Raw genomic sequence first — 26966 nt, forward strand, 5'->3', positions numbered from 1 at the left:
AGTAATACAAGCAAGTATGTTTGTCCCTGATTATGAAGAGTTCTGTTATGCAACATACACAGAAGCAAATTATTGGCTAATAGTTCAATGAACAACAAAAATATTCAACATGCAGTCTTTCATTAAGCAATGAGACAGTTGTAAACAGGATGGCAATTGACTTATCTCCAACTGTTTTCAAGTATCAGTGTAATAGCAAAGCATAGTCTAGTCTGAAACCTACTTTTAGATCAATTGCCTTCATTTTTTACATTGAGTATTATGCATATAATGCAATAAAGAAGTGTCATCTATCAGACCTCGAAAAAAACACATCAGCACACTCCAGCCAGATAAGGAAACAAAGATTTATTAGAAACTGGTAGTTTTATGGAGCTAAAAAGGTAAACATACATTTAAGAAACAAAGAATACACAATTGAACACAGTCATCATCAAGGCACATAATGAAAAATCAAATCTGATTTTAATGTTCAGCTCATCTTTTCAACATTTGAAAAGCTCACCATGATTTCAATACTCATAATGGCACTTGCACACTATAAACAAAATGGAACAAGTCTGGAAGATAGAAATGCTAAAGTCATCTTTACATCACACACACAATACATTTGTTCATTGGTCACAGTCAAACAAAATTACCAGCAACTGAACTCACAAAACCCACAAAGATACAAAGATATTGGCAAAACCAAGGAAAACTCAGATCAGAAAGGCATTATACATATAAATGGTTTGGACAGAATGACTTTTTTTTTTTTTCTAAAGTGCTAAATCCAACGTTTCCCTAAAGGGAAGGCCAAAATACAGCTAGAGCTGCCATTTTCTGAAATGTGATAAAAAATTCTATAATACAGATTTTACGGAATTGCTGTGTATCAGTTTGTGGAGAATAAACACCAGCCATGGAAGCACTGAACCCAAATTTTCATTTGATTGCTGTTTGAAAAATATGGCCCAAAGCATAAGTAGAACAAGTGAGGAGATTCAGGCAGTTATTTTTGCTTGCTTATTTTTCTGCTTAAAAAAACCCCAAAAACAAAACAAAACAAAACAAAACAAAAAAGCACCCCTCATGCCCGCCCAAAAAAAGAAAGAATTAAAAAGAAGACCCTTAATGACCTTAACAGAATAAAGTTCCTCCTTCAGTAATCCAATTTCAGAAAGTGGTCTAAAGAGTAGTTGCTTTTAGAAGGTCAAGGTAAGTATAATCTCGAATTTACCAAGATTAAGACAGTACACATTACAGAAAGCAGAAAAAGCCTAACAAAAGAGTCTGATAATAATTGTAAATCTATTTCAGTGTTCAGGCCTGAAGGCAACTGTGTGCCCCTCCACACACACAAAAAAAAAAATAAAAAAGGTAGTCACTTTGGAAGAACTTGTACATGGAAATGCCTAATGTTCTGCATTGAGGAAGGCTGCTTTGTTTTTTTGAGGAGGAGCTGTTTCTCAAGCACTGGCAGGTCTGTATGCATGCTTTGCATGCTACATTAACACCAATCTGATGGGCACCTGAGGTCAGCACTGCCACTTGGTCACCTGGACAAAACACTTCAGTATTTTATTATCCCAGTTTCACACCCACAGCCAACTTGCACAGAAGACTGTTCTCGCATGACAAAACTGTAAAAATCCTTTACGTAATAATGGAATCCTCCACTGGCTAAAAGCACAGAGTGGATGTAGCCCTCTGAATAAGGGAAAGAATGGAGAGTCCAAAATGACAAGCATTTCTGTTCCCAGAGCTATGAACAGCTCTGCCATTGGCTGTACTAGAATTACAACCAGCTTCATACTGGATCCTCCATCCTGTTTTTAAATAGCAACTTGCACATGTATGGTATGGATCTAACATCCAAGCTTTTTCTGTTCCTTTGTATTATGATCCTATAAAACATGCAGCTGTAACCCAAATTTTGCCATGGTTAATGGTGCTGACATTTACAAGTGCAATGAAAAGCAGGTCCAGTGAAGCAAGTTATCACAATTGCTGACTGTATTACAAAAATACCGTGTAAATCCATTTGAGGTATTCCAATGCTGCAGAACAGCAGTTTCTCAGGCTCTTTAAATAATGAAAAATAAAAAAGGTTTGCCTGAAGACAAAGGTCATGGGCTACATTTTAATGTGTTATTCCATCATTGTGTGTATCCAAGATGCTATTTCTTATGAACTTAACATTCAGTCTTCAAAAATAACAAAAGTGCTCATTCTAGGCATGCAAAATGTCACCTGTGAATTGCTTGAGTGTAGGCAGCATGACAAAACACAAAGTCACTTTCATATACTCAGTATCAAGGCAGTATAAACTTCTCCTACCTTTGGTTTCATCCAAGACAAATACACGTTTAGAAAGGACACATTAGAAAAAACCCAATGAGTAAAATATGCATGATTTCCTAAAAATAAGAACATACTGCTGATTTAAAGACAGTTTCTTGATTATTTTTTTCAACTCAGTGACATTTTAAAGTGCAATATATGTATCTGTTTAAAAATGGTGAAGTAAAATTTTAGAAAGTTTCTTCCCACTTAAGGACAAATGTGGGAGTCGCAGCATCTCTCTATAAAGATCTGTCTCTAATTGTGAGAGCAGATTACTTGAGAAAACATTATTGTTTTGGTGTTTTCAACAGCATTAGAAGCATCTCACCTTTTTCCTTCATTTCATGCTATTCCCAAATTCTGTTTCATTTTTTCATATACAACATAGCTGATGCTGACAGCTGGAAGCACTTTCATAAAATTAGGGGCTATGCCCCTATAAAGTCCTCGGAGTCCCTCTGTTGCAACAATTCTTTGAAAGAGACCAACCATGCTTAACTGTGGAGCTCCTTCCACTGAGGCTAGAACAAAAAAATAATGTGTTATAAAACAGTTCTAGTAATATTAAAAATCTTGAGCAACTCTCAAACACCTGGATCATGAGCCTACTTATCAGGACCACTGAAAAGAGATCTTTTAATCCCAGACATTTGGGGAGATATCTATGTGTCTAAATCCCAGTGGAAAGCATTATCCACCTATACTCCTTTGGAAATCTAGGCTCCCATCCTTAAGTCTGTGCAGAAACCTATCAAAGAAAAATCTCAACTATGAAACTATCCTCACGAAATGCCCTACAGAGCAAACATTGCTGTCTACCCTCTCCGGATAATTCAAGCCCTATCATTTAATCTCCAAAATTTAGAAAACATTGTTAAGTTTAGAAGAGTGCTTCCAGACTATGACAGGGGCTGTGTCTGGTAGTCTTGTATGGAATTGGCTCTCACAATATACAAAGCACCAGTGCTTGAAATGTAACTTTTTAAATTGAGTATAAAGAACAACAGTGTTGGGGGTAAGAGGGAGAAGGGACCAAAATTAAGAAGAATTTTCCAGATAGGTCCTTAGTTTTTCCAAGTTGTTTTTTGTTTTTTTTTATTCCTCTGTCTGTGCTAGTATCCCACATGATACAATTTTCATGTGAGCACACAGAAGCATTTTCAGGCAGGAGAACCCACCTTGAGCCTGCATGCGTGTTCTGATGAGAGCGAGAGGGTAACTGGCCAGCTGCCCACACGTGCTGGACACGGTGCCACAGCCTAGCAGCACAAACACACCCGGGTTCGCAGAGCTCGACGCGTAGTGCTCTAGCCACGTACTCTTCAAGAGCTGCCAAGGTATAAAATTAAACAGTAAGACAAGAGATTTGCATTCAAAAAGGTAAATAAATACTTCTTTATTCATAACAAATCCTAAGGGCTCAATCCTGAAAAGCACCAAATTCACTGGATCAGTTTCACTACATGCTTAAAGTGCACAGGTAAACTCCTTAGCACACAGGGAAGGATTCAACCAGACTACAATAGTTAGTGCCTAGAAGGGAAATCCTTAAAAGATCCAGCAGCAGCAAAGGGCTCATGCACCTCTAATACTTTGGGGAGAAGAGGTGGGAAACAACCCAGCACCCACAGAGTGCAACAAAAGCTCACACATGTGTGCACATCACCCCATGCAGAAACAAGGATGCAAACTGTAGAAGAGAAAATTTCATACAGCTTTGAAAATGTTGGTTCAAACAGTTCTGGTGATGGCTAATGCAGTGGCAAAAAATGATGTGTCTAGACTAGAAAAAAAATTAGTCTGTGTGTCTGAGTTATTTAAGACACTTTGAAGTAACAGATATTATCTAAAGTAGATAAAAGACTTTCAACATTGCTGGTGGGTGAAATAGGTGTCAGTTTCTCTGGAAAGGAAGGACAGCAGTGTTTCAAGCTCCTCAGACAAGCTGTGTCAGCCAGAAAGAATTCTGGTAACATGCACAGACACAGAAGGAATTCAGGTTAATATAATCCACTCATAAACCTAACAACTGGCAAGAAAATGTATAAACTATCATAATATGAATATCCTTTTAAAGGCACATGAAATGGGTATGTTCCAGTCTAACAAGGTTAGGCAAGTATGAAAGCTTGTGGTACTGCCAAGGTCTGTATAATCCTCTCAGAGCACATTTCCTGCTTGGTACCCTTGCATGGAAGGGCCCATCTGCCCAGGCACTCCTCAAGAGGGGCAAACAGAAACACTGAGGTCTAGCAACGTTAGTGGAAAGTCTTTTGTCTTTTTAAAATTTAACAAGCCATAATTGTACAATAATGCAAACATTCTAAATATATTTATGCTTCTTGTAAATTAATTAATGACAACTACATGCATTCAGTGATCTAAACTCACCTCATAAACAGCAAGGTCAATGCCAGCATAAGGAATTATACCCAGAATATTAGGAATATAGCCTTTGTAGAAGGCCTTTGGACCTTCTCTTTTTAAAATCTTCTTAGCACAGTCAAACATCCCAGAATATTGCCCTGTTTTACCCACAGCCAATCTGGTCTTTAAAACCTAAAAGGAAAAAAATAGCAGTCTTAATTACAAGATTAGATACAGTGTATCTAAAATAGATTAATTTATTAATCTATTTTAGATACACAGTATGTCTCTGCTTATTGAATTCTCTAGAACTGCTTTGCACTTTGATGCTGCAAATCTCTTTTGATTACTGGTAAAGCATTGTTAGCAACAGGCTTCTTCAAGTTCTGTCCTTAGTGCAGAGCACCACACATTACTATCCACTAGCTTACAAATTCTTAGCCTTTTAAAATTACATTTTGGCTTTATTTTCTTGATTAAAACAGACAGTTATTTAATCAACTTGACCACAACAGTGTAGGCAATATTCAATAGAAGTATTAGCTAAGGCTCAAGTGAGAGTACTAACATGCTAGCAGATGATCTGCACAAGTGACAAACCTTGTGGGGAGCCAGTAGTAAAGAAAATACATGCTGATTCTGTGAAATGGTGTGTTACAGTTACACTGGAGCAGTTAATGTATTAACACTAGTTAAACTGCAGTGTGTAGTACCACCTGCAGATATGTCCTACAGGGGAAAGAGCAGCCAACCCACCCAGCCCAAGCTGTAGCTGTTACATCCTTCCCCCACACTGCTCTCCTTATCAGACATATCTTCCCATCACAACTCAACAGAACTTCAGATCTGTCCAAACAACACCATTCCTTGCTTACATATAGCAGGATTTATGCCCAATTTACAAAGTGCTTGAATACATACTGAATTTTTTCTTCACTAGGTTTTATTTAAATATTGTTTTAAAAAATACTACAAGAATCAGTTAGAACTTAGTATATTCTAAAATGCCTAGCACTGAAAGTCTGAAAGGAAGTCCAAAGTAAAAAAATTAGGTTATCAGACCAGAGTGGAATTTTTACAATATTTTCAAGAGCAAAATGGGGTTTACTTAGGAAACAAACCAAACATTTTGCAGGCTCCAGTGGAAGCAGATTCTCTTACCTCCATGGGACACTTACCTCCATGGGATAAATAGAAGTTTGTGCTGTTGCTCCAGCCAAAGAACCAGATACAAATCTTTCAACAGTGCCTAACTTTCCATCATCCCTAGTGAGTATCTTCTTATACTGTAGAGTTAAAACACAAAGACACGTGTTTTTTAGGAGTGGTAAGAGTTATTATAAAAGGCAAGAGTATAGTACAAAATGTCTTTTCAAGCATAAGAACATAAGAGCATAAGAACATGCCTGTTGTTAGTTTTTCATGCATTTACAGTCACATTTGCTAACCCAAAAAGATTCTCCAGAACACAGTAAGCATTCCATCCTGCAAGAATTCTTAGATCAAATACTTCGGTCACCCACAATACCATCAGGTGTTCTGCAAACAGCCACCTCAAGGGTACCTACACTAAGAACTCCAGAAAACAAAGAAGAACCAAATTCCCTTGCAGATCCAGTTGTCCAATCAAAGAATGAAAGATTTCACAGAAGCACTTTGAGCACTGTACATACTGTGTCATTCCATGAGTAAAGAATAATGTGCCCAAAGTTACTGTGGCACCAAAATCTACTGTTCAGTCTTGCAACATCCCCAAATTTATTTGGTATTTTGTTGTTTTTATCTCCTCCTTCTACAGAGATGTGCAGTGTGCTCATTTGATCTTACTTGAGGCACTAGCATGCCTCAGAGAGCAAAAATAAAGCTCATTTAAATATACCAGAATGGGAGTTCATTTTCCAAAGGAGGATTAGGCCTTAACATGATGCTTAAAGCAGATTCAGAGGTAAATATAACTCTGAAATCCAGGATGAGGGCATCATACATAGCACTGTGATATTTGACTTTAAATGAATCCCCTGTAAGTTCAGCTAGCATAATGCACCAAGTTTTTGCCTGCTGTCACTGTGCAGCAACAGTCTACATATTAATGCAGTACTCCACACAAAGCCATGCAGAATCAGGGACAGTTTAAAACATGTAACAGACACAATTCATTTGCACTGCTTAATACAACAGTAAAATCTGCCTAATAGTAAGTATTCTATTGACTATTTTAAATCTGAAAGTCACTCCAATTACTGTGACAAAATTCCCCAACAAGGGGACAAGATGACAACAAGTCTTATATAGTGCCAATAATGACCGGTGTGAGTGATTTAGGACTTGATTTAGCATTATTTTCATTACTGATTAATCATCCTACCTGTTCATAAGCCCAGAACTTAATAGCTGTTTCAGGAGCTATTTTCACAACATTTACACCATTTCCCCTCCAAAGGGATCGGACACCACCTTCTTTCAACATTTGCTTAAAACCGCTGGCTATATTCATTTTGTTTGACTTTGAACCATGAACCTAAAAAAAACCAAAACCAAAGTCACAGTACAGAACATGGCTCTGATTAGATTATAAAACTCATCAGTATTAAATTGATTAAATATATCAACTAGCAAAACCACATGCACTATTGAAAAAATCTCATTTTAGAAGCACAAGTACCATAACATTGTGCTTACATTTTTCCCACATCTATAAAATACCATTTTTATGAACACAAAAAAACAGAAATTGTCAAGGCACAGGCAGACCTCTGCAATTTAAACACTGACCTTGGCCCCCCATTTTTCCCCAACAGATCTCTAGAAACTGAAGTGATACACTGGAAACCAAGAAATCCTTGAACGTTGCACCTACCTGCATCATGACTTTCAGGCGATCTAAGGGTGCTGTACCTGTTCGAGAGACAGCACCAGCCACTCCTCCTGCTAACAGCTGCTTCCACCACTGCCCAGTCTTCTTCTCTTCCTCTGTGAACTCATCTGGAACAGTCAAACTATCTCCTATATCCAACACCTTTATGAATCCAAAGCAAAGATGTGCAAATAACTATCTCGTTCCATCACCTCAGTTTTATCCACAGTTTTAATTCCAAATGAATATACTACCTAAGAATGTGCAAATAAAGTGCTAGTTACAAATAAAAAATATCTCTAATTTACATTCTATAATTAACTTGCTATGCATTGCTATACAATGAAAAGCAACTTTAAGTGACTTCTACATAGATATTGAACAATAACACCACAGACCCACCATTTCAAAAACTGCACCATCATCATTAAAAATTACCACAAATTTCCTCCTTGAGTATGGCCCAAGCAAAGACATTCTGTCATGATCAGCAGCCCTGTAAAGTCAGCACTAAAGCTCCAATGCTTATATGCTGCAGCTAACCTTTCACCAGACAGTCTTGTGGGATTACTTTGGTAATCTCCTAAGGTTGCTAACAGGAGATTTCTCTCACGGTAAATTATTCACACTTGTGGGAGGTCTCCTTCTCCCAGACTCCCCAGTATTTTAATGCAGGGCTTTAACAGCTGATATATCAGAATATTCTATTTCCAGTGACTGCTGTGTATTATCCTACCAAATGAATAGTTTGACAGATGCCTTATAGATATTCTTGTCATCAGTTATACTCCAAGACACATTTAATTACTTTTTTCAGCTGTAAGAGTCTGACATTTCACTAAGGGGGGCACGTTTGTTTTGCCATTGGATTTGATCAAAGAACAACATTTATATAGGTTTTAATAATAAAACTAAGACATAACACTATGAAATCTCACATGTCCATTTTGCTCTCAAGTGTAACCTATAATCATCATACATGAGAAAAAGTATACTGCAGATAATACAAATCTGCTATTACACATAATTTATATTTATAAAAAGAACAAAAATGTAGTAATAACTGATAAGTACTGACCAAAAAGTGTGTTAACTGATAAACTTTTGAACTACCATTGATTTTAATTGTAGAAATTATATCTCTAATTTATGCTGCATTCTCTCTCTGTCAGCAGACAGAATATTGTCCTGGTCATTTGGGACAAAAACTGCAGAATGCAGAGTGTAAATATAGCCACTGAACAGAAAGGATAAGCACCACCTATTCTGGATATTGAACACAGAAGAGATTAATGGGAAAATCCTTTCATCTTTGTTGCATTTGAGGTTTCAAAGTAAGGTATCATCAGTTGCTCAGCTACAGAAATATCAAAAGATCAATCAAAACTCTCAAAACATAAATTCAGTGTTCTAAGAGATATTATGTATATCTACCAGGGTTTAAACCTTGTGTGTACTGAGACCTAAACACAACTAAGGAAAAAAAAAGATAAATTTGAGGGTGTTTATAACAGAAAGGCCACAGCTACCATAACAATTCTATGCCAATGCAGCTGTTTTGAAGGGTCTGATAGCAATTATATAATAAAAACAGAATTGTAAGAGCTGTCTGCAAATGCCAGCCAGGCTGGGAGGTTTCACATCTGCTCTTATCTCAAAGACCAGCTGTGTTGCTGGATTTTGCCTGCTGTGATAACTGGGTCATCAGCTGACTGCAACACTAACATCACAGGAGACTCCCTCAGTTGTTTCTTGGGGGCAACTAATGACACTCCAAAATAAAAAACAAAATAATACAGATCTTATGTGTAATAACAGTTAGGAGCATTTTATGAAAGCAGAGGTTTTTTCCACTAAGTAAACTGGGACCAGGACTATTTGATCTCATAGCAGTGCTTCAAGTGCTCTCTTCAGCAAACAGGGAGCTAACTGCCTTTTGGCAAGCATTCCTCAGATGAGGTCGTACAGTGTCAAACACTCAAAGCTCTCAGATCTCATAAAATGTTTTTTATTATGGAAATGCTGACTAATCCCTGGAGATATAAATGGTCTCACTACATTCAAAGGCATCTAACCTTACTTCATTTCCTCCAATAATCTACAGGAAGGATATTTAGCAAACAGGATTACTGTTAGTTTACTTACTTTATTATTGTTCTTAAAAATCAGTTACTGAGGTGTTACCAGCTCCAGGCAATAAAAACTTAAAAAATTTCCCTGCACAGTGGATAACCTATTGCTGTATATTCTGTATGCTTAAATGAAATTCTTTGGCACAAAAGAGCATGATGGGCACAAAAAAATCACCAGTCAAGACACCAGGGATTTCATGATAATTATAATGATACTATATAACTGCAAATACTAATTTCAACATAAGAAACAGTTAAAATGTCTATATAAGTTGTTTCAACAAATCAAATCGTACTGTAACGTGCAAAGAAAAATATTTAATATTGTGGTTATTATTTTTCTGTGAAATATCCACAAAAGAGGAAAAAGATTCTGTCCTAAGAATTACTGGTAATCCTGTTTGTAAATGGGAGAGTGTGAAGTGTAAAAAACCTCAGACAATACAGATATGCTTGAAATATAACAAGTGTGAAGCTGTTATAGTCAATATCACAAATTAACACATCAGAGATAACTTAAGAGCTGCACTAGGCTAAAAGGGAAGTTGAACTTACAGTGGAATGTTTCCAATATCGAATTATTTCTTCAATGTCTGTAGCTGGATTAAACATAAAATGATCTCTCCACTCATTCCAGTCTACTGTCATTGTCCCATCAGCATCAATACTGAAAAGAAATTGAACAAAACTATATAAGGAAATAGTAATGGTGGGATTTTGTTCTGGTTTTTTGCTTTTTCTGCCCCCTTCTCCCCCCTTTTTTTAAACTTGGGTTATCACAACAATAACAACTGTAAATTCCATATAGTGACTTCAAGGCTGAATCTGCCATGCCCTTTCAAAACTATGCTTCTCTTATCCAAGAGCATCTGTCCTATTCCATTTAAAAATGTAATACAGTGCTGCTTTCTATCAACAACCTTTACAGAGAAAAAAAGGAACATTCTCTTCCCAAAACCAGATGCTCCAATAGTAACTAGCAACACCTTTCAAAAGTCATAATCCCATTTATCCCCCTCTCTGAAATAAAAAAATATAGAAATTAACAATACAAGGAAGATGAAGCTACCTCAAAAAATAATAATTCCTGACCTTTGCAGGATCTTTTCTGCCTGTTTTTCTGAAATGTTTATACCCAATATCTTGAGGGACTGGACAACTTCTGAGGCTTCAATTTTTCCTTGAAACATTAAAATAAAGATGATACATATTTAAAATGTGGATCTTAGTAAACTTAGCACCTTGAAGCTCATTGCAACAGCTGAATAATTGCAAAGATGATTTTAAAAAATCAACTTAGATGATGTGTTTTGATTGCCTACTACAAGGATGAAGCAAATAGGATGCAAATATACAGTTAGTTAAAAACTGGTTTATCTTTAATAGCTAGAAATAGTCAGAAATCTCCTCACAGGTTCTCCATCTGGGGAACAAGGAGCCCCAGTTCAGTGTACTTGGAGAAAAGACTATTTTTTTTTTTTAGTCTATAGCAAACTTTAATTATGATCATATTAAGGAAAAGAAGGATTCCATATTCACAACTTTTTTTTCCTGTCAGACAAATATAAGCTACACTACTTTTAATGCAGTTTCCTCAGACAATGCTTGAACAAATGAAATAAATCAAAGTATACCATCATTGTTTTTGTCCAGGCTCTTGAATGCCAGTTTCATCTTTTTCTCATGTTCTTTAAGGTACTGCATAAATTCTTCAAAATCCAGCTGTCCATCCTGGTTAGTATCCCCAGCTTTAAATATTTTCTATTGAGAGAAAAAGGAATATTTTATTTGTCCACATTACAGCAGGTCACAAAGCATCATTTCATTTTCAGAATTTAACACACTCCATATTTGCATAGGGAGAAAAAACACTTGGCAGCAAACATATATTTAAGAAAGCATTATTTATTATTTTACATAACTTTTCTGTGCAGAAATTTTAAGGTTTCTCACCAGCACTGGCAAGTTATACCTACAGGTATCAAATAATTTGTGGAGGAAGAGGTGGGGGACAGGAGAAAAACCTGAGAGAGAACAAGTTTCCAGTGAGTTTCCTATACATTAAATTAGTCAGTAAAACAAGCAGAAGTTTGACTATCATCTTAATAAAGTGGTATATTACTTATGAATTATAAAGATAAAAAATACAAACAGCAATTAACTCTTTAAATGCTGACCAAAAACTTACAAAGATCTTGCCCCACTGGCAAGTGCAGCCCTTAACATTTGAGAGAACACGGCTTTCTGCTTCAAACTGAAGCCCTGACTACAATTTTTAACAAACACAAACACACTTATCTTCCTTTCTTGCATGTGCTTCCTAGGAACTGTCCTGCAGATAGAAACACTTCATGTAAAATTAACTATGCATTGAATGCATGGTATGCAATTGTCAGGACTGCAGGAAACAAGTCCCAAACACAGCCCAGGCAGACACTTCTCCACCAACAAAGGGCCAGGCAACTTCACCATCTCCACGTGCGAAAACTTACTTGTTAGAGAAGGGCAATTAGAGCAGCCCTGCAAGCAGCAGCCTGTAATTGCTGAGGCTTGTGCTCAAGGCAAAGCCCAGCAGGGTTTAGGAGCTTGGGCTTTATGCCCCAGCAAGGGCAGCTCTGGGCTCAGAGAGCCAAGGCTGCAGCAGGGCCACGGCCGCTGCCATCGCCCCTCGAGCTGCCGCAGCACTGCCCTCTCCTCGGGCAGGATGGGCAGGAAGCCAGCAGGGAAACCAGCCCAGAACCCTGCTCCAGAACCCAAGATTTAAGGGAAAATTATGCCTTATCCCCTCCTTTGGACACTGGTCCCTGTGGGGTCCCTCAATGTGCAAAATTCTAGGGGAAGCTCTCAGTATCAGACAGGAGACCAAGCTGACAGCACGATCTCCTCACTAACTGCAGCTTACATGCAGCACAGATGCTGAGGAGCAGCAAAGCTGAACAGCCTCTCTCAGCTTCAGTCCTGTGCAGATCACAGAAGGCCAAGAATGAAGCAGCAGAGCACCAGGCTTTCGGGTACAGTGAAGGGAATTGCAAAAACGCCCATTCACAAGCACAGTCAGCTGCGTGTGCTCTTGCTTCTTGAAGAACTCACCGGTGCCCTTCCTTTCTGTAGCAGAAATTCTTTCAAATTTCAAGCACCAAAAATTCTTCCTCGTATCTTCTATTCAGCAGACTGCCTTGTGCAACTATAGTTTCTGAATAAAGTAACCCTCAACAAGATTTGAATGGCTGCTTTCATCTGCAAAATCTGGTTTTAATTTTGTTTACTCCTCTTTAATTAGCAGAGGTACTCAAAAGACCAAAGTCCAACAAGTTCTAGGCTACAGAAACGAAACACTAAGGAAGCAGAAAACTGGTCTGTTTGTTGCAGGAGTCTGAAAAAGACTGAAGCCATCTAAATACATTTAGATCTGACAACAAAATGGAGTGAACTGATGTGGTATGCCAGTGAAATGAGGAACTTACTTACCTTCCATAATACAGCAAGTTGTGCACAATAAAAATCAAGTCAAGATACCACATATTCAGATAACTGTGATTTGGTATCAGCTTTGAAAAGCAGTGTTCTTAGTATATTGATTGTAATTTCTATTAACAACCTGTCAACACAGATAGATATACTCATCAATTCAGTTTCATGCCTCTGTCAATATGGTTAGAGCTGTTCAGAATTTCCCATCAGAAAAAAACAAGTTTGTTTACATTTACAGATATTTATGGATACAGTCCTGACCAGAATCTTCTAACAAGAAATTAAGAAAGTCTAGTAGATTAATCATTTGAAAAAAAAATCCAAACAAAAAACCAACCAAACCCCACCATTAAAAATTACTGTAGTCTGAAGAGTCCCCTCTCAAAGACACTCAAGCCATCTCTTACTCCACTCATGGCACCTCATGCTGCAGGGTCCAAGTGTCCTCCTGGGCTCCCAAGCCTTCCTGAGAAGAGGTGACTTATGTGACACTTGTAACTCACTGTGTGAGTTCTACTCCACACCAGTTGTTACTGTTCCCTATTGCTTCCTGAACTACACAAACCAAAATGCAGAACAAGGAAAGTTGTTTTCTGTCTCACGTATCTGTGAAGACAAAACTTGAACTAAATTATAATTATAATAAAACCTCGACTGCTAAGGATGATGTGAGCCAAAGAAAACAGGAACTCCTAGTTAGTTTAGAGAGCTGGTATGTGAGGGGGGCACCTTTCAGTTCATCTGCCAAAGTGGATTCCATATTGCAACAATGAGAAAACGGTAAGCTCAAACATACTCTCCATTTCCTACTTTTGTTTTAACAGTTATTTTCCAGTCTTCAAGTCAGTCTCAGCCACTCTCAGTGAAGCAGAACAGAAATGACAGGGAACAAAAACATATGGCACATGTGTTTTTCTCTCAGTACAAATCTAAAAGCTCATGCAAACAAAAGCCCCTTTCTGTCTGTGAGGTGCACTAATTATGTGGGTGTTAAAGTTTCAGATTAAAATCAGTGATTTGCAAGTTTGTGGAACTAGCAGGAACATGGAAAGAAGCTTGTCTTCTACTTGGCAGGCAGAAACTTCCTCCAGGGGGGTTCCATACTCCATGGGCATAGCCAGCAGGAAGACACCTCTGGATTCTCTGGGGAACCTAGCACACTAAGCCCTCGGTACAAACTGGCCCTTCACAGCATCAAATAGTAATTCAAGTTGGAAGGAACCTCTGGAGTCCATTGAACTCAAGCCCAGCTGAAAGCATGTCTAATTAGATCTAATTAGATCAGGTTGTGTGGGACCACATCCAACTGAGTCTTGGACATCTTCAAGGAAGGAGATTCCACAGCCTCCACACACAAACTACTCCATCAGTCAATCACTCCCCACTTCAGTTCAACACTGAATCCAACTCTGCTCTTCTGCATTTAATATACCACCAGATTTTGTATAACTACAGCCACTTGTCACTCTCCCAGTGCCTGGGTCACCAGCCTCTCAGATGGAGGAGAACTGGATGCATTTTAAAAGAGGCATGCTTACAATAGAGCAGGAACCAAGGTGCCAACACTCACTTACAAGTCCTGGGAAACAATGTCTGGCATACCTGCCACATAAAACCTGCCATTTCTTGTTACTGCCTTACTGTGGGATCAGCTCACCTCTACAAAGGCTCAGATCCAAATGTTTATTTTTCAAGGCACACCATTTCTTTCTTATTGTCTAAAAACTGTAATCCCAAGCAGTAAGGATAATTCACAGGGTAAAATGAAATGGTGACCACATAAAGAATTGTTAATTACTATAATTGTTAATTGACAGATATAGGAGACAGTTTAGATGATGACATGAGCAAGGGCAATGTGTGCTTGCAGCCCAGAAAGCCAATCATATCCTGGGCTGCAGAAAAAGCAGCATGACCAGCAGGTCAAGGGAGCTTCCATCCCTCCACTCTGCCCTCATGAGACCCCAGTCCTCAACACAGCAAAGACACAGACCTGGTGCAGCAGGACCTGAGAAGGCCCCAGAGATGATCAGAGAGCAGGACACCTCTCCTGCGAGGTGCCTCTGAGGAAAGGCTGGAGTTTCTGAGACTGAGGATGAGAAGGCTCCAGGGAGACCTTATTGCAGCCTGTTGGTACTTAAAGGGGTTTATAAAAGAGACAAACATTTTAGCAGGGCCTGTAGCAATAGGACAGGGAGTAATGGCTTTAAAGGCAAGGAGCGTCAATTTACACTAGGTCTAAGGAAGACGTTTTTTACAATGAGGGTGGTAAAACAGATTGCCCAGATTGCCCAGAGCCTGGCAGATGCTCCACCCCTGGGAACATTTGAGGTGAGGCTGGGTGGGGTTTTGAGCAACCTGATATAGCAACCTTGCTATATTGCAGGGGAATTGGGCTACAAGACTCTTAAAAGTCACTACCAATCCAAACAATGCTATGATTCTGTGATTTTTCTTTTTAATGCTACAGGCCTTCACAAAAACAGACTAAAATACTCCTGTGCTGACCTATTTGGTTATGACACTGTCACCTTTGTCTTTCCTCCTCTTTTCTTCATAATTCTGCTATTTTTGTTCTTTTTCTTTTGCATATTTTGTTAATACAGCTACTTTCCAAGTCCTGCACAACATGAACACAAAAGGCCACAAGCAGACTGAAACACTGAAGGTATTTTTAAAAAAATTTCTCCATTTTATAAATCTTGTTGCAGGGTTGAATTCCTACTCCATCAGAAGACCTCTGTATTTGGTGTGGAAATGTAAGTCAGTCAGCAGGGCTGTTAAAAAAAAGAATTACAGACAGGCTTTATATACACATCAAAAACTCCCTAACCTTCTCTGTACGTGTCCTGATGAATTATTAGATTGCTCTACCCCAAAGTTATGAACTTTAACACATTCATGGTTACAATATAGAGACAATGAATGCAATACACTAAAAATCTTGATGTTTTTGTGTAGACTTCGCTTTTAAATTCACAGTCTAATTTTTACATTATTTAGTACCTTTATTTTTGTATTGTGCATGAACCTTCACATTCTGTTTACAAAACTGAACTGTGCATAGAAGGTGGGGCTGCTGAGTACAAAGGATTACCAATCTATTCATTAGCTTGTTATTTCAGCTAATTAATATAATGTAAAGAATATTTAGTAGGAAGTGATTCATCAAGAAGTTACTTGCTTCCTATCATGCTATCTACAAGACACAAGCATAAAACAGCACTTCAAGATACATCACTGGAGCAAGTAGCAATTATGTGTTCTGCAATCTGCAAGCAGAGTTCCAAAGGGCACAGATACAAATGCTGCATACAAAGAACTCCAGCACCACAGTAAGAACATCATCATTCATTTGGACATTCACACCTCACATTTGCTTTTAAAGCAAATTTCACATTTGCTTTTAAAATCAGAGTTACTATATATAAAACCAATCATGATATTGTTTTTTCCCCTTTTTCGATTCTTTTTCTCTTAAGTATTTTTTAGCTATTCACATAGCTCTGCAGTCTACAGTTTTAAGTTACTCAGCTGTAATATTATTGGATGCCAAATTCAGTCACAGCTGAAATATACACAACACTTCTCCCTTTCCTGGACACATAGCAGACAACAGTGTTCTTCCTATTTCTATCTGCTAAGACTACACAAATTTATGCAGACTATGATAACCCAAAATCACTAGCAAAGATTATATTAAAGTCAGCCTTGTCAAGCCACATCACTTGGGAGATAAATCCAGCATAAAGGGACAGAGCCTGAGGATGTGTTCACACAGCATTACAGCCCCATAACACACGAACTACACTGACACTTCACCTCCAGAAATCCAACACAACACTGGGTAAAACTGGAATTTGCACTGCCTCTAAAGGCCTCCAAACTTGTCCAAATTCAGCATTTTTACTCTCTTGCTTCCCAAAGGATACTACCAACATGTAAACAGTATCCAAGCAGGCCCTTTAAACCTGCTACAGACAGACATTAGGAGCCCCCCACTCCAGCAGAGCAGACTTGCACCCTTGACAGCAGCAGATGTTGCTATCAGCTGCAGAGCTTCCCCTTCCTGCTCCCTGTCCTAAGCACTGCTCTTTCCTGCAGCAGAAGGACAGCACTGGCAGAGATCTTCTCCCTGGTCTATTTCAGCTAACAGAATCTCTAGAAAAGGAGACAAAAAAGGGCAAGATGCAAGTGTGAGTATGCTCTCCCAAAATGCCTCACAGAGGCTGCTCCTTCAGGACCTGGATAAACTCTCTCAACTCATAGCTATGAATTAAATTTCAAGAATCTGAAACAGCATAAATGGAAGATGCAAACTATCCTTTGAACTTTCATTCAGCATTCTTTGCAAGTTACACTTTTTGACTTTGAGCATACTTGGTAGACTAAGTTTTCCCATCAAATGGGACAGCTCTGCTACTGAGGCATCGCAGCCATAGTAATTTCAAAAGATTGAAGTTTCCCTTGTTTGTTCACCTGGGACACACTGCTGTCTCAAGACAGGGATTTACCAAAGCATTTCAACACAGTGGTTAAGAGAGGTCTCAGAGGTGAGGCTTCCCATATTTGGGAATTCTTGGCATTCTTGCACTTTGCAGCAACAGGAGGAAGAATTAATCATTCACATTCACTGTACCCTGTCACTGTTCAAGAAAAAAAACCTATCAAGATAATATTAAAAAATAATTCATTTTATCTCCTTGGATGTTTAATGTGTTATGTAAACAAATTTCAGATTCATCTTGCTCTTTCATAGGGAGACTTGGAGACCACAGCACATATCAGTTAAAAGCTTCTGAAGCTGTACACATAGAAATGAAATAATGATTGACATGTTTGTTTACATTGGAAGCAAAGTAAATTGAATACATTCAATTTCCAATTTACTAACTGAACACATTACTGAAGATATTTGCAATATTTCACAATTAAGTCCCCATAACCTGTCATATTCATCACATCTATTATGACCAGAAAAGGGAAGTTTAAAGGAAATAGATGGTTCCAGTTTTCAACAATCACATGACATGACATCTGTTTTGATAAAAAGTTGAAGATGTCAGACTACTCTAAATCTATAATACCAGGTTTTGGGCAAACTCTTAAGATGAGAGAAAGCTTCAATTCATATAAAGAATGACAGAGAGCCAGGGAAGTACCGAAGCTTTTAAGACAGTGGATCTGAATATCAGGTATGATAAATTCTAAGAGTAGATACAGTGTGATACAAGATACCCATGTATCTTCCTTCAAGTTGCTGAAGTAATCACTGTTTCTTCTGTTTCTAGCCAAGCTACAACATGTTTAAGGAGACTTCAGTTACCTTGGTCTACTATCCTTCTAATTTTACCACATAGGGGAAGTTACCAAAATTAAAATAAGTGCAAAAATCTTAATAAAGCAGTGGAGAAATATTTAGGGACATAGTTGGCTCAGTCACTAAACAGGTGTGTGCTTTCTGGACTAAGAACTGCTAGGGAAAGCTTAAGCTCTGAAGAATTATCTAGCTGCAGGTTTTAGAGGCCAGAGAAAAGCACAGAAGGAAACAATACACACCTGGGCCATTCTCAGCCATCCCCATGCTGAGACACAGCAGTGGAACACAGCACAGGGGCCTGCCTCACTTGGCAGAATTCTGAATTTCCTGTGGTTTAAATGCAGAAACATAGTTCAAGTGTTCTGAGTATTTTTAGATGTGATTGGACTCAAATTTTCAGAAACAGTCAATTACTCTAAAATTGACTATTTAGATGGCCAGTGTTACAGGTGTGCATTACAATAGTCTGTTGTGAACTTAGTCCCATTAGGCCCTCTCTCCACCACACAGAGGAGTCTCTTCACCCTGTTCTTTATCCAAAAGAGCTTTAATGTAGCCGAATGCTTATGTCAAAATGTTAAGAGTTAGTCCAAATAAGATTATTAGGCTGGTTCCAGAAAGTAGTTATTCATTTCAGTAACATCTTCCTACTCCTAGTCCAGAACGCAATGTATAAATAGCACCTGACTTTGAATACTTGGCTGTTCCTATCCCAAACTGAAGCTTGAAATATGGGGTTCACCTCCTACTGATTTACTGTAAGGACTGATTGCAGCAGAAGGAAAGGATGAACAAAAATAGTACTTCATCCAACCACTCACACCATTTATGGTGCTCCCGCCCACAAGACTCACGGCATTCTGAAGACACAGCATGAGATCATTTGTGATCTGATCCCAGCATCTACTTTCTGTCCCTGCTTATCAAAGGCACTGTACAATAGCTGTTAATATTGCTTGTAGAGCAACATTTGATAGTTACCACCCTGAATTCCTCCTTCATAGATAAGGACATATTATATAAGGAATCTTCTGCAAAGCTTTGCAAAGTAACCCGTTCCTGGCAAGTAATATCCTACAATATAAAGCAGGAGTCACCCTGGCAGCCTCCAAAGCAGCACACATTCCAGATTTTCCAGTCATTTACTTTTGTCTGTCAGATATTGACAAAAGGCAGGTGAAGTAGAACACAGTCAGGAAGTTCTGTCAGGTTGAGCTATGGGGGAAAAATGATTCTTCCTTAGAGGGAGATGCAAGCCACCTCCAAAGTTACCACACAGGTTCACAGCTGATGGAAGGTGCATACCTGCAGTCTATTACTCAAATGGATAGTAGCTTTGTTTCTTTTAAAAACATGCATATTCCTTCTAGAGAGGAACTGCATTTAAAGACAAAAGAGCAAAACAGTATTAGTAGCACAAACACTATACTGTGAAGGTGCTACAACTTTGGATCAACCAACTGCCTTTGCAGTGAAACCCAGGAACATTCAAACAGTCCCTTTTCCACAGGTTAGCCAGAAAGCAGCTGTGTAGCTCAGAAGGACAATGGCCAACACTCCCAGGTATATGGATTTCATCCTATCTGTTGGAAGCCAGCCCTGCAAGAGATTTTTGAAAACCTAACAGACCAGCATCAATAAAATGAGGCTTGAGTCTCTGATGCCACCCATGAGGCACCAAAACGGACCCTGCTCTAGGATATCCCAAGCTTTGCCCATGCCATGGTGACACTATGCTGGCAGGACTGAGCAGTTCAGTAGAAAACACTTTGCCCCACCATATAATATTTTTATGTCTCAATTCCTTACTCATTAGTAATTATAAGATTACTTCTATTTTTCCAAATATGATAATTCAATATCTCACTTCATTAATAAAATACCTTCTTACCAAGCAGTAAGAAAAATGAATTGAACATCACTTTAGAGCTTGAAGTGGGAGAAGGCAGCATTGAGCTGAAAGAAAGTACAGGAAGCAGATTAGCCACAAAAAGGCAGGAAAGACGCAGAAGGCAAGACTTACTGAGGCTCTCATATTACAAGAAGTCCAGTTACTAACAGGTACACAGCACTGCTCTAGGGTCTGGTTCCAACTGTGCCCACCTGGTTTAAAACACTGAGCACACAGAAGTTTCCCTGCACTCCAACAATTCTTCCACTCCTCCCAAATGAGAAGATGACTCATGGCTTATATTGTTTACTCGGTGTGTCTTTAGCAACTAAGGCAGCAGTTCCTGCTCTCTGTTACATCCAGGTATGTCTAGATTATGCCTATCTGTTTCATGGGTATCCCTTTCAGTTTATCCTGAAGCAACTGAGAATAATCTGACACCTACTCAGATGTGCACTATAAATGAAGATCACTGATTTTGAGAAAGAACTTGGAACTTCAGTTCGAAGTTGCTCAAATATTCAGCAGCACACCAGGGCTTTCAGTGAATTATGTGGGAAGACCACCTTTGTTAAACACCAGAAAATTAGCTGGCCACCTGTTTCCCTGTTGTTCAATATAAATAAAACCCCCAAACTGTCACAGTCAAACTGGTACAACAGGTTCACAACAATGTGTGTCTAAATGTGTGACTGAAGTTCATAGCTAGCATGCTCTGAACACTGACAACTCTCATGGGTAACCAAAAAGGCCAACCTGTCCCTCCTTTAATTACAAAAACCTAAGAACACAAAAGGTGCCTGTTGTAAAGATGATTTTGACCAGCAGCAACACTGAAGTGAAAGTGTGCTTTCATTTATACTCTTGAATAAACACCATTCAACTTAAGAGGCCTGTTGGATACTTTTCTCTTAAGTACAGGAGACAGAGAATTAAATATAACAGGAGGCAAAACAGAGACGAAATAACCAGACCACAGGGAAAACTGTCACACAATCAGCATAAGGTCACTGAATTATTGACCCAATACACTTTTTAACAATGGAGTTGAAATTTAAGTTCCTTTTCCTGCACCTCCTTCAGAAAGTATGCGACGGCTAGTACAGGCGCAACAGTGGAATGCCATGGAATCATTGTTTAAACTGAAACAAGCAGAATTGTTACAGTAGCTTCCCCCACACTTCTCACGTATACCTGCACAGCCTAAATAAACTATGCGTGTCTTGTCAGCACAGACACTTGCGCCCACAGAACTGTGTATTAAATGATTTTATATGCTGATCCCTGGGGATTACTGAAAATAATTAGGAAAGAGAAGTTTCTTTTCCAGGTAACAGGTCAGACCTGCTAGTATAAGTCAGCATCACGCTGGAATGCTTGATGACTTAAGTTTTACTGTCTTCTGAGGTCACAACATTGATACAAGGGCCAAAGGAATGTAATAGACCAACTGATCACTGCAGAAGCCACACCACGAACTCTTCAACACTGTCAGTTTCATGGTTTGATGGCCCCTGTTACAAGTGTGCATTTTCTAATAAAGGGCCTCGATATCTGACAACAGTCCATGTCAAGAAGAATAACTTCCATGTCTATGTGTTTAGCTTAAATAACTAGTTCTGAAATTGCAACCTACGGCTATGCAGGTTTCCACTACCTGCTGCCCAAAGCAAACCTTAATTTACTCTGATCTAGATTATCCATGGGTGGAGTGGCGGACAAAAGCAGTAAATTACCATCCTTTATCGTGCTGGAAGAGGAATGTGCTACCGAATATCACTCAACAAGAAGTCAAAGGATGTCAAAAGTACACACACGACGAGTAAACCCACTTGGCAGAGGAACAGCAGACAGCTGTACGCGCTCGGGACCCTTCGCCTACAACCCGGGGCGTGTCTGTGCAACACGGCCCCTGGCGCTGGAACTGCGGCCCGGGGAAGGAAAAGGCCGGGCCCGAGGCCGCCTCCATCAAGGAGCGGCCCCAAGCCGCCGGACACGGCTCCCGGGCGCGCTGCAGCCCCGGCCGGACCGCGCCCCGTCCCCCGGGCAGAGCGGCGGGCGGGGCGGCCGGGCCCGCCTCGCCTCCCTCCCCAGGGCTGCGGGGGCCGGCTGAGCCCGCTCGGCAGCGGCTGCGGGCCCGCGCTTACCTCCTCCGCCTCCTTCCCCAAAGGGATGCCCATGGCCCGGAGGCCCGTCTGGAGCTCGGCAATGTCCACCCTCCCGTCTTCGTTGAGGTCCAGCTTTCGGAAGAGGTTGGCGTAGCGGGACTCGCCATCCCTGTTCCCGTCGCAGGCGGCCGCCGGCAGAAAGAATGCTCGCAGGAGCTGGAACATGTCGGGGCCGTGCAGCGCGTACAGACGGACAGCGTTCCTCCACTCCCGTCGCCCGGCCGCGGACGAGACACCGCCCGCGATGCTGCCAGCGCTCGCAGCTGCCAGGGGAGGGGAGAGGAGGCAAGGGCCGGCCCAAGCCCGCCCGGCGGCGAGGGGCGGAGAGAGGGCGGGGAGCGGCGGGGCTCGCTCCGCCCGTGCCTCCCTCCCGCCGCTGGGCGGGAAATGCGCGCTGCGGGAAGGGGCGGCCCGCAGCCCCTCGGGCTCGTCATAGCGCTCCCGCCCGCACTTACGCGCTTGTACCAGCTCAACGGTTCCAGCTCAGTCACAGAAATCCCACAAACGCCGCAAAAGACCTAGTTTGGATACTTAGGCACATTCTAGTCCCATTGTAATCTAGCCGTGGAGAGCTCAGTTTAAGGTGTATGAAGAGCATCCATCTAAGTGCAGTCTGAAAGAACTTGGCTACTTGGCCTAACAGAATAAACACTAGAAGAGGAAATATCTAGGGTTTTTTTCTTCATAATGGCTTCATAAATAAATTAGTGGAGTTCAAGGAAAAGTACACAGGTGGTCTAAGAGTAAGTGGATAGAAAATGTCACTAAACACTCTCTCTCCACAAGAGAGTTGGAGTGAAAAGGAATTTCAGCTGCCACTGAATTGAACTTTGCTTTCCTGGTGCATATTCAGCCAACTCACAGCCATGGAAAATGCATTTCAGCATTACAGCAGAAATTCTGTAACCTTGCTCACAGAGTAATTAATAAAGCTAATGTGCTACAGTGTCCCATGGACTACTGTTTGAAAAAGGACTACTGCTACTAGGACTTGGATATACAAAGACTTCTGGATTGAGTTATAGGTTCATTGTGTCACAGAGTAAGTGGTGTGGGAAGGGACCTCCTGCTCAAAGTGGGCTCATCCATGAACTCTGACCAGGTTACTCAGGTCTGTATTTCAGCCTTGAAGACCTCCAAGGAAGGAAACTGGACAATCTCTCCAGGCAGCTTGGCCTAGAGCCTGACTGTCCTCACAGGGAGGAAGATCTTCGCTTCTAAACACTGAGCTGTTCTCATTTCACTTTGTTGTCTGCTGTCTTTTATCATCCCACCATACCCCAGTACAAGAAGCCTGATTCTATTTCCTTTGTAAACTCTCTGTAGGTACCAGCAAGGTGGATGCCTCCTTTTAAGTTGCCCCAAAGCCTTATTTTCTCCTGGTTGGCAAGTTCAGTTTCCTCAGCCCCTCTTCACAGAGCAAGTGCTCCAGTCCCCAGACATCACGGTCACCATCTGCTGAACCTTCTAGTTAATCCATGATCTTCAGGTATTGGGAAGCCCAGGACTGGACCAGTGTATAAATACAGTCTAGCTAGTGCAGAGTAGAAGGGGATAATCCCCATCTCCTGGCCACGCTTCTGTTAATACAGCCCAGGATGCTGCTGGCCCACACTCAGATTGGTGGTCTCATGGTCTCTGCCACAACCCCCATGTCCTCTCAGCACAGCTGCTCCCTGTGGTTGCAAGGGACCATTCCTTCCTATATGCAATACTTTATGTTTGTCCTCATTGTATTTCATTAAGTCTCTGTCACCCCATTCCTCCAGCTTCTCTGCATGGCAAGCACACACCAGGGGGTCCTCCACATTTTGTGGGAAATAACTGGAAAACACTGGAGTAGGCAGAGCCTGAACATACTTCAACCCTACCTGGAATAAGGAAAGTGAACACTGCTGAAGGTCACTGCATCCCAGCAATGTAATACTGCTAAGTAGTACAGCCTGTGATTCCATTTTTCTCCTCATACCATCATCCTTATATCTTTAGCTAATGAATTAACATTCTCTTTTGTCCCTCACCAGAATATGCAAGTAGTATCTGAACTCATTACTGAATACAATACCTAGACAGATGACATACATGGGAATGAAAAGCAGTGCTACCCTAAGCTCTCACTGCCTACCAGTAGGTTCCTAATAATAACCAGTATTGTCACTGTCCAAGGTCTCAGTGTTCCACCTATTTTCTTTCTAAGTGCTGTATGTGCATTATTAATACCATACATGAATTAGAACCACTCAAAAAGCGACATCAACACTCTGTCATTAAAACACGTTGAAAGTTAGTGCCAATAGTCCAAAATTCAAGGTAATCAAGGGAGAGATGCATTTGTTTTTCCTGAACAAGAAAAAAAAGCTACTTGTGGCAGACTTGGCTTTCATAAATGCATCCTGCATAGGTATAATTTATATGGTGTGCCGTACTGTTCAGAGTTGTGTAGGAGGAAAGAAGAGGCCACAGAGAAAAAGCAGATAATAGCTTGCTTGTTTGACAATGAACATATGCAAATAGGTTCTGCTTTGACTTGTATGCAGAGCAGAAGCTGAAGTACCTGCTGTGTATCATTGATCCAACTGTTTATCCACGATGAGACACAGCAGTGAAATTCATTCTTCAGGTTTGCACTGGTCTCCCTGAAACTGGAGTAAGTAGCACACAGCTGAGCAGAAGGCATAAATGCTTTGACTTCAGTATGACTGGCTGATAATAGTGGGGAGGTGAGAGCCTCAGGTATTTCACAGATAAACCATTAGGCACACTCCTGAGAAAGCCACTGCTCTTTGGAAGATACAGACACTCCTTAGGTGTAGTTAACCTCCTACAGGGACATCTGAGACAGTGACCACAAACACAAATCCAGAGATCTGCCTCATTTATAGCAACAGGAAATTGAGTCTTACCTTTTATTTGGAAACTAGCTCTACCACAACTGTAATTTCTTCTACAAATGACCTTGTTTGGCATGTTTTGGAGCTGTTTCATTTACAAATTCCCTGTTTGTTAAAAATGACTCTTGAAAAGTCCATGACTTTGCACACAGATTTTTACCTTGCTTGAAGGAACTGCAAAGGACCTGCAAAGGACAAGATCTGAGTCAAGAAATACTTTTGCCCAAAAACATCTTATTTTAAATGTTAGAGTGGGGGGCTTCTGTTTTACTTGGCTTTTGTTGTTTTATTTTTTATTTTTAATTCTATTACATTTATACTGATTTTAGTATTATAAGGCTTTTTGATATCAAAACTGATTAGTATCAGAAGAGCAAAAACATTGCAAAAATGCATTTAACTTACTAGAAAAAACTTTTAATTAGTGTTATATCAATACATATACAATAAATATTTAAATTACATCAATACAATCCACTTAGATGAAGTGCTATAAATATCACAAAACCTCAGAGACTGGAAGAAGATTTGACATATATTATTAATAGACTAAAAGATTACACAGCTGAATTGCATTATTAGGTGTCTGCTCTAGATACTGTAGCTCTTTTTCCATGAGTAAGGAAGCTCTTCTTAATAATCCTAAGATTTTGAAAATCATCTACTGCATGAGCCAGAAATCATTTCTGGCGTAACTCCAAGAACTGCAGGGAAGTTGAGTAATATTTAAATTATGAGATCAAATCCAGCTCTGCTACACAGTTAAAGTGGTCTGTTAAATACATCCAGAAGTTTTATATTACCTGATGGAGCAGTCTTCACACACAGGAGGACATAATTAAAGAACATAAATACAATAAATATTTAAGAGGCAACAAAGTTCAGTGTTTCTAATTTATTTAAGGTAAAATAAATACTTGCTTCATTATATAGATGTAATTAACTCAGTTTTAAACTATCATTATAAAATAATTCTTTAAAAAACTATATGGAATCTTATTACCATATAATAAGCTATAGCAAATTTTGACTTTTTTTTTCACATATTTTTCTTTACCACTTATTGTCCAGCACACAACATTGGACTGGTTTAGCATGAAAAAGTTACTGTGTCTTAATTCAGAAAGACTGGTGTTGTAATTCAGATAAATATCATTTACAAGCAAAAAATCATGATTTAAAATCATCAGTGGAGGTTCAGCTTGGTTCTGCCTTCTCCTGTGACACATCCCCATTTTGCAGGGCACTCAACACTCCAGGACAGGGTGCTTCAGCTCTCCACTGAATCACCTGTCCATAAAGAATATTGCCTATTAACTCCTGCAATTTTGTAACTGGAATTTTACATTCTTCAGGAGAGCAAACAGCTCTTGAAATATTTGTTTTATTCTACTGTAACTGGGGCATTTTGTAAAACACGTTTTTCTTGAATACTTGAGGTTTTATACCTATAACATCTAACTTCTTTAAAGATTTAGGAATTTCTCCTAAAAACCTCCAGTGCTTTAATCTTACTGAAGTTTTTTATCAATGACAACACAGGA

The 26966-nt window shown here is 39.8% G+C and overlaps 1 protein-coding gene across 3 annotated transcripts; it reads right to left on the bottom strand.

The window, feature by feature from the left end:
• Positions 1-333: 333 nt before the first annotated feature.
• On the bottom strand, positions 334-22849 carry SLC25A24 (solute carrier family 25 member 24). 3 transcript variants are annotated; one of them, XM_009088484.4, is made up of 10 exons: positions 22511-22845; positions 11316-11442; positions 10774-10861; positions 10237-10348; positions 7553-7711; positions 7061-7213; positions 5874-5981; positions 4720-4887; positions 3507-3657; positions 334-2849 (listed from the first exon to the last, which is right to left on the bottom strand). In XM_009088484.4, the coding sequence occupies exons 1-10, from the start codon at positions 22694-22696 to the stop codon at positions 2671-2673; spliced, it is 1431 nt and encodes a 476-aa protein (XP_009086732.1). In that variant the 5' UTR covers positions 22697-22845; the 3' UTR covers positions 334-2670. The 3 variants fall into 3 exon arrangements, with proteins under 3 accessions (XP_009086732.1, XP_050833217.1, XP_050833216.1); XM_050977260.1 differs by lacking the exon at positions 22511-22845 and adding an exon at positions 13150-16167; XM_050977259.1 differs by lacking the exon at positions 4720-4887 and having other exon boundaries at positions 22511-22849.
• Positions 22850-26966: the final 4117 nt, after the last annotated feature.

This window comes from Serinus canaria, chromosome 8 (genome assembly GCF_022539315.1).
Source record: "Serinus canaria isolate serCan28SL12 chromosome 8, serCan2020, whole genome shotgun sequence".
Taxonomy (NCBI): Eukaryota; Metazoa; Chordata; class Aves; order Passeriformes; family Fringillidae; genus Serinus; species Serinus canaria.

Bases quoted from the DNA above. Each gene is read 5' to 3' on its own strand.
- SLC25A24 (XM_009088484.4), bottom strand. From the start codon at position 22,696: ATGTTCCAGCTCCTGCGAGCATTCTTTCTGCCGGCGGCCGCCTGCGAC. The intron at 10,349-10,773 runs GTCAGGAATTAT...ATTTCTTTTCAG, and splicing joins GCAGAAAAGATCCTGCAAAG to TATTGATGCTGATGGGACAA. The intron at 7,214-7,552 runs GTAGGTGCAACG...GGTTTTTTTTAG, and splicing joins GCCTGAAAGTCATGATGCAG to GTTCATGGTTCAAAGTCAAA.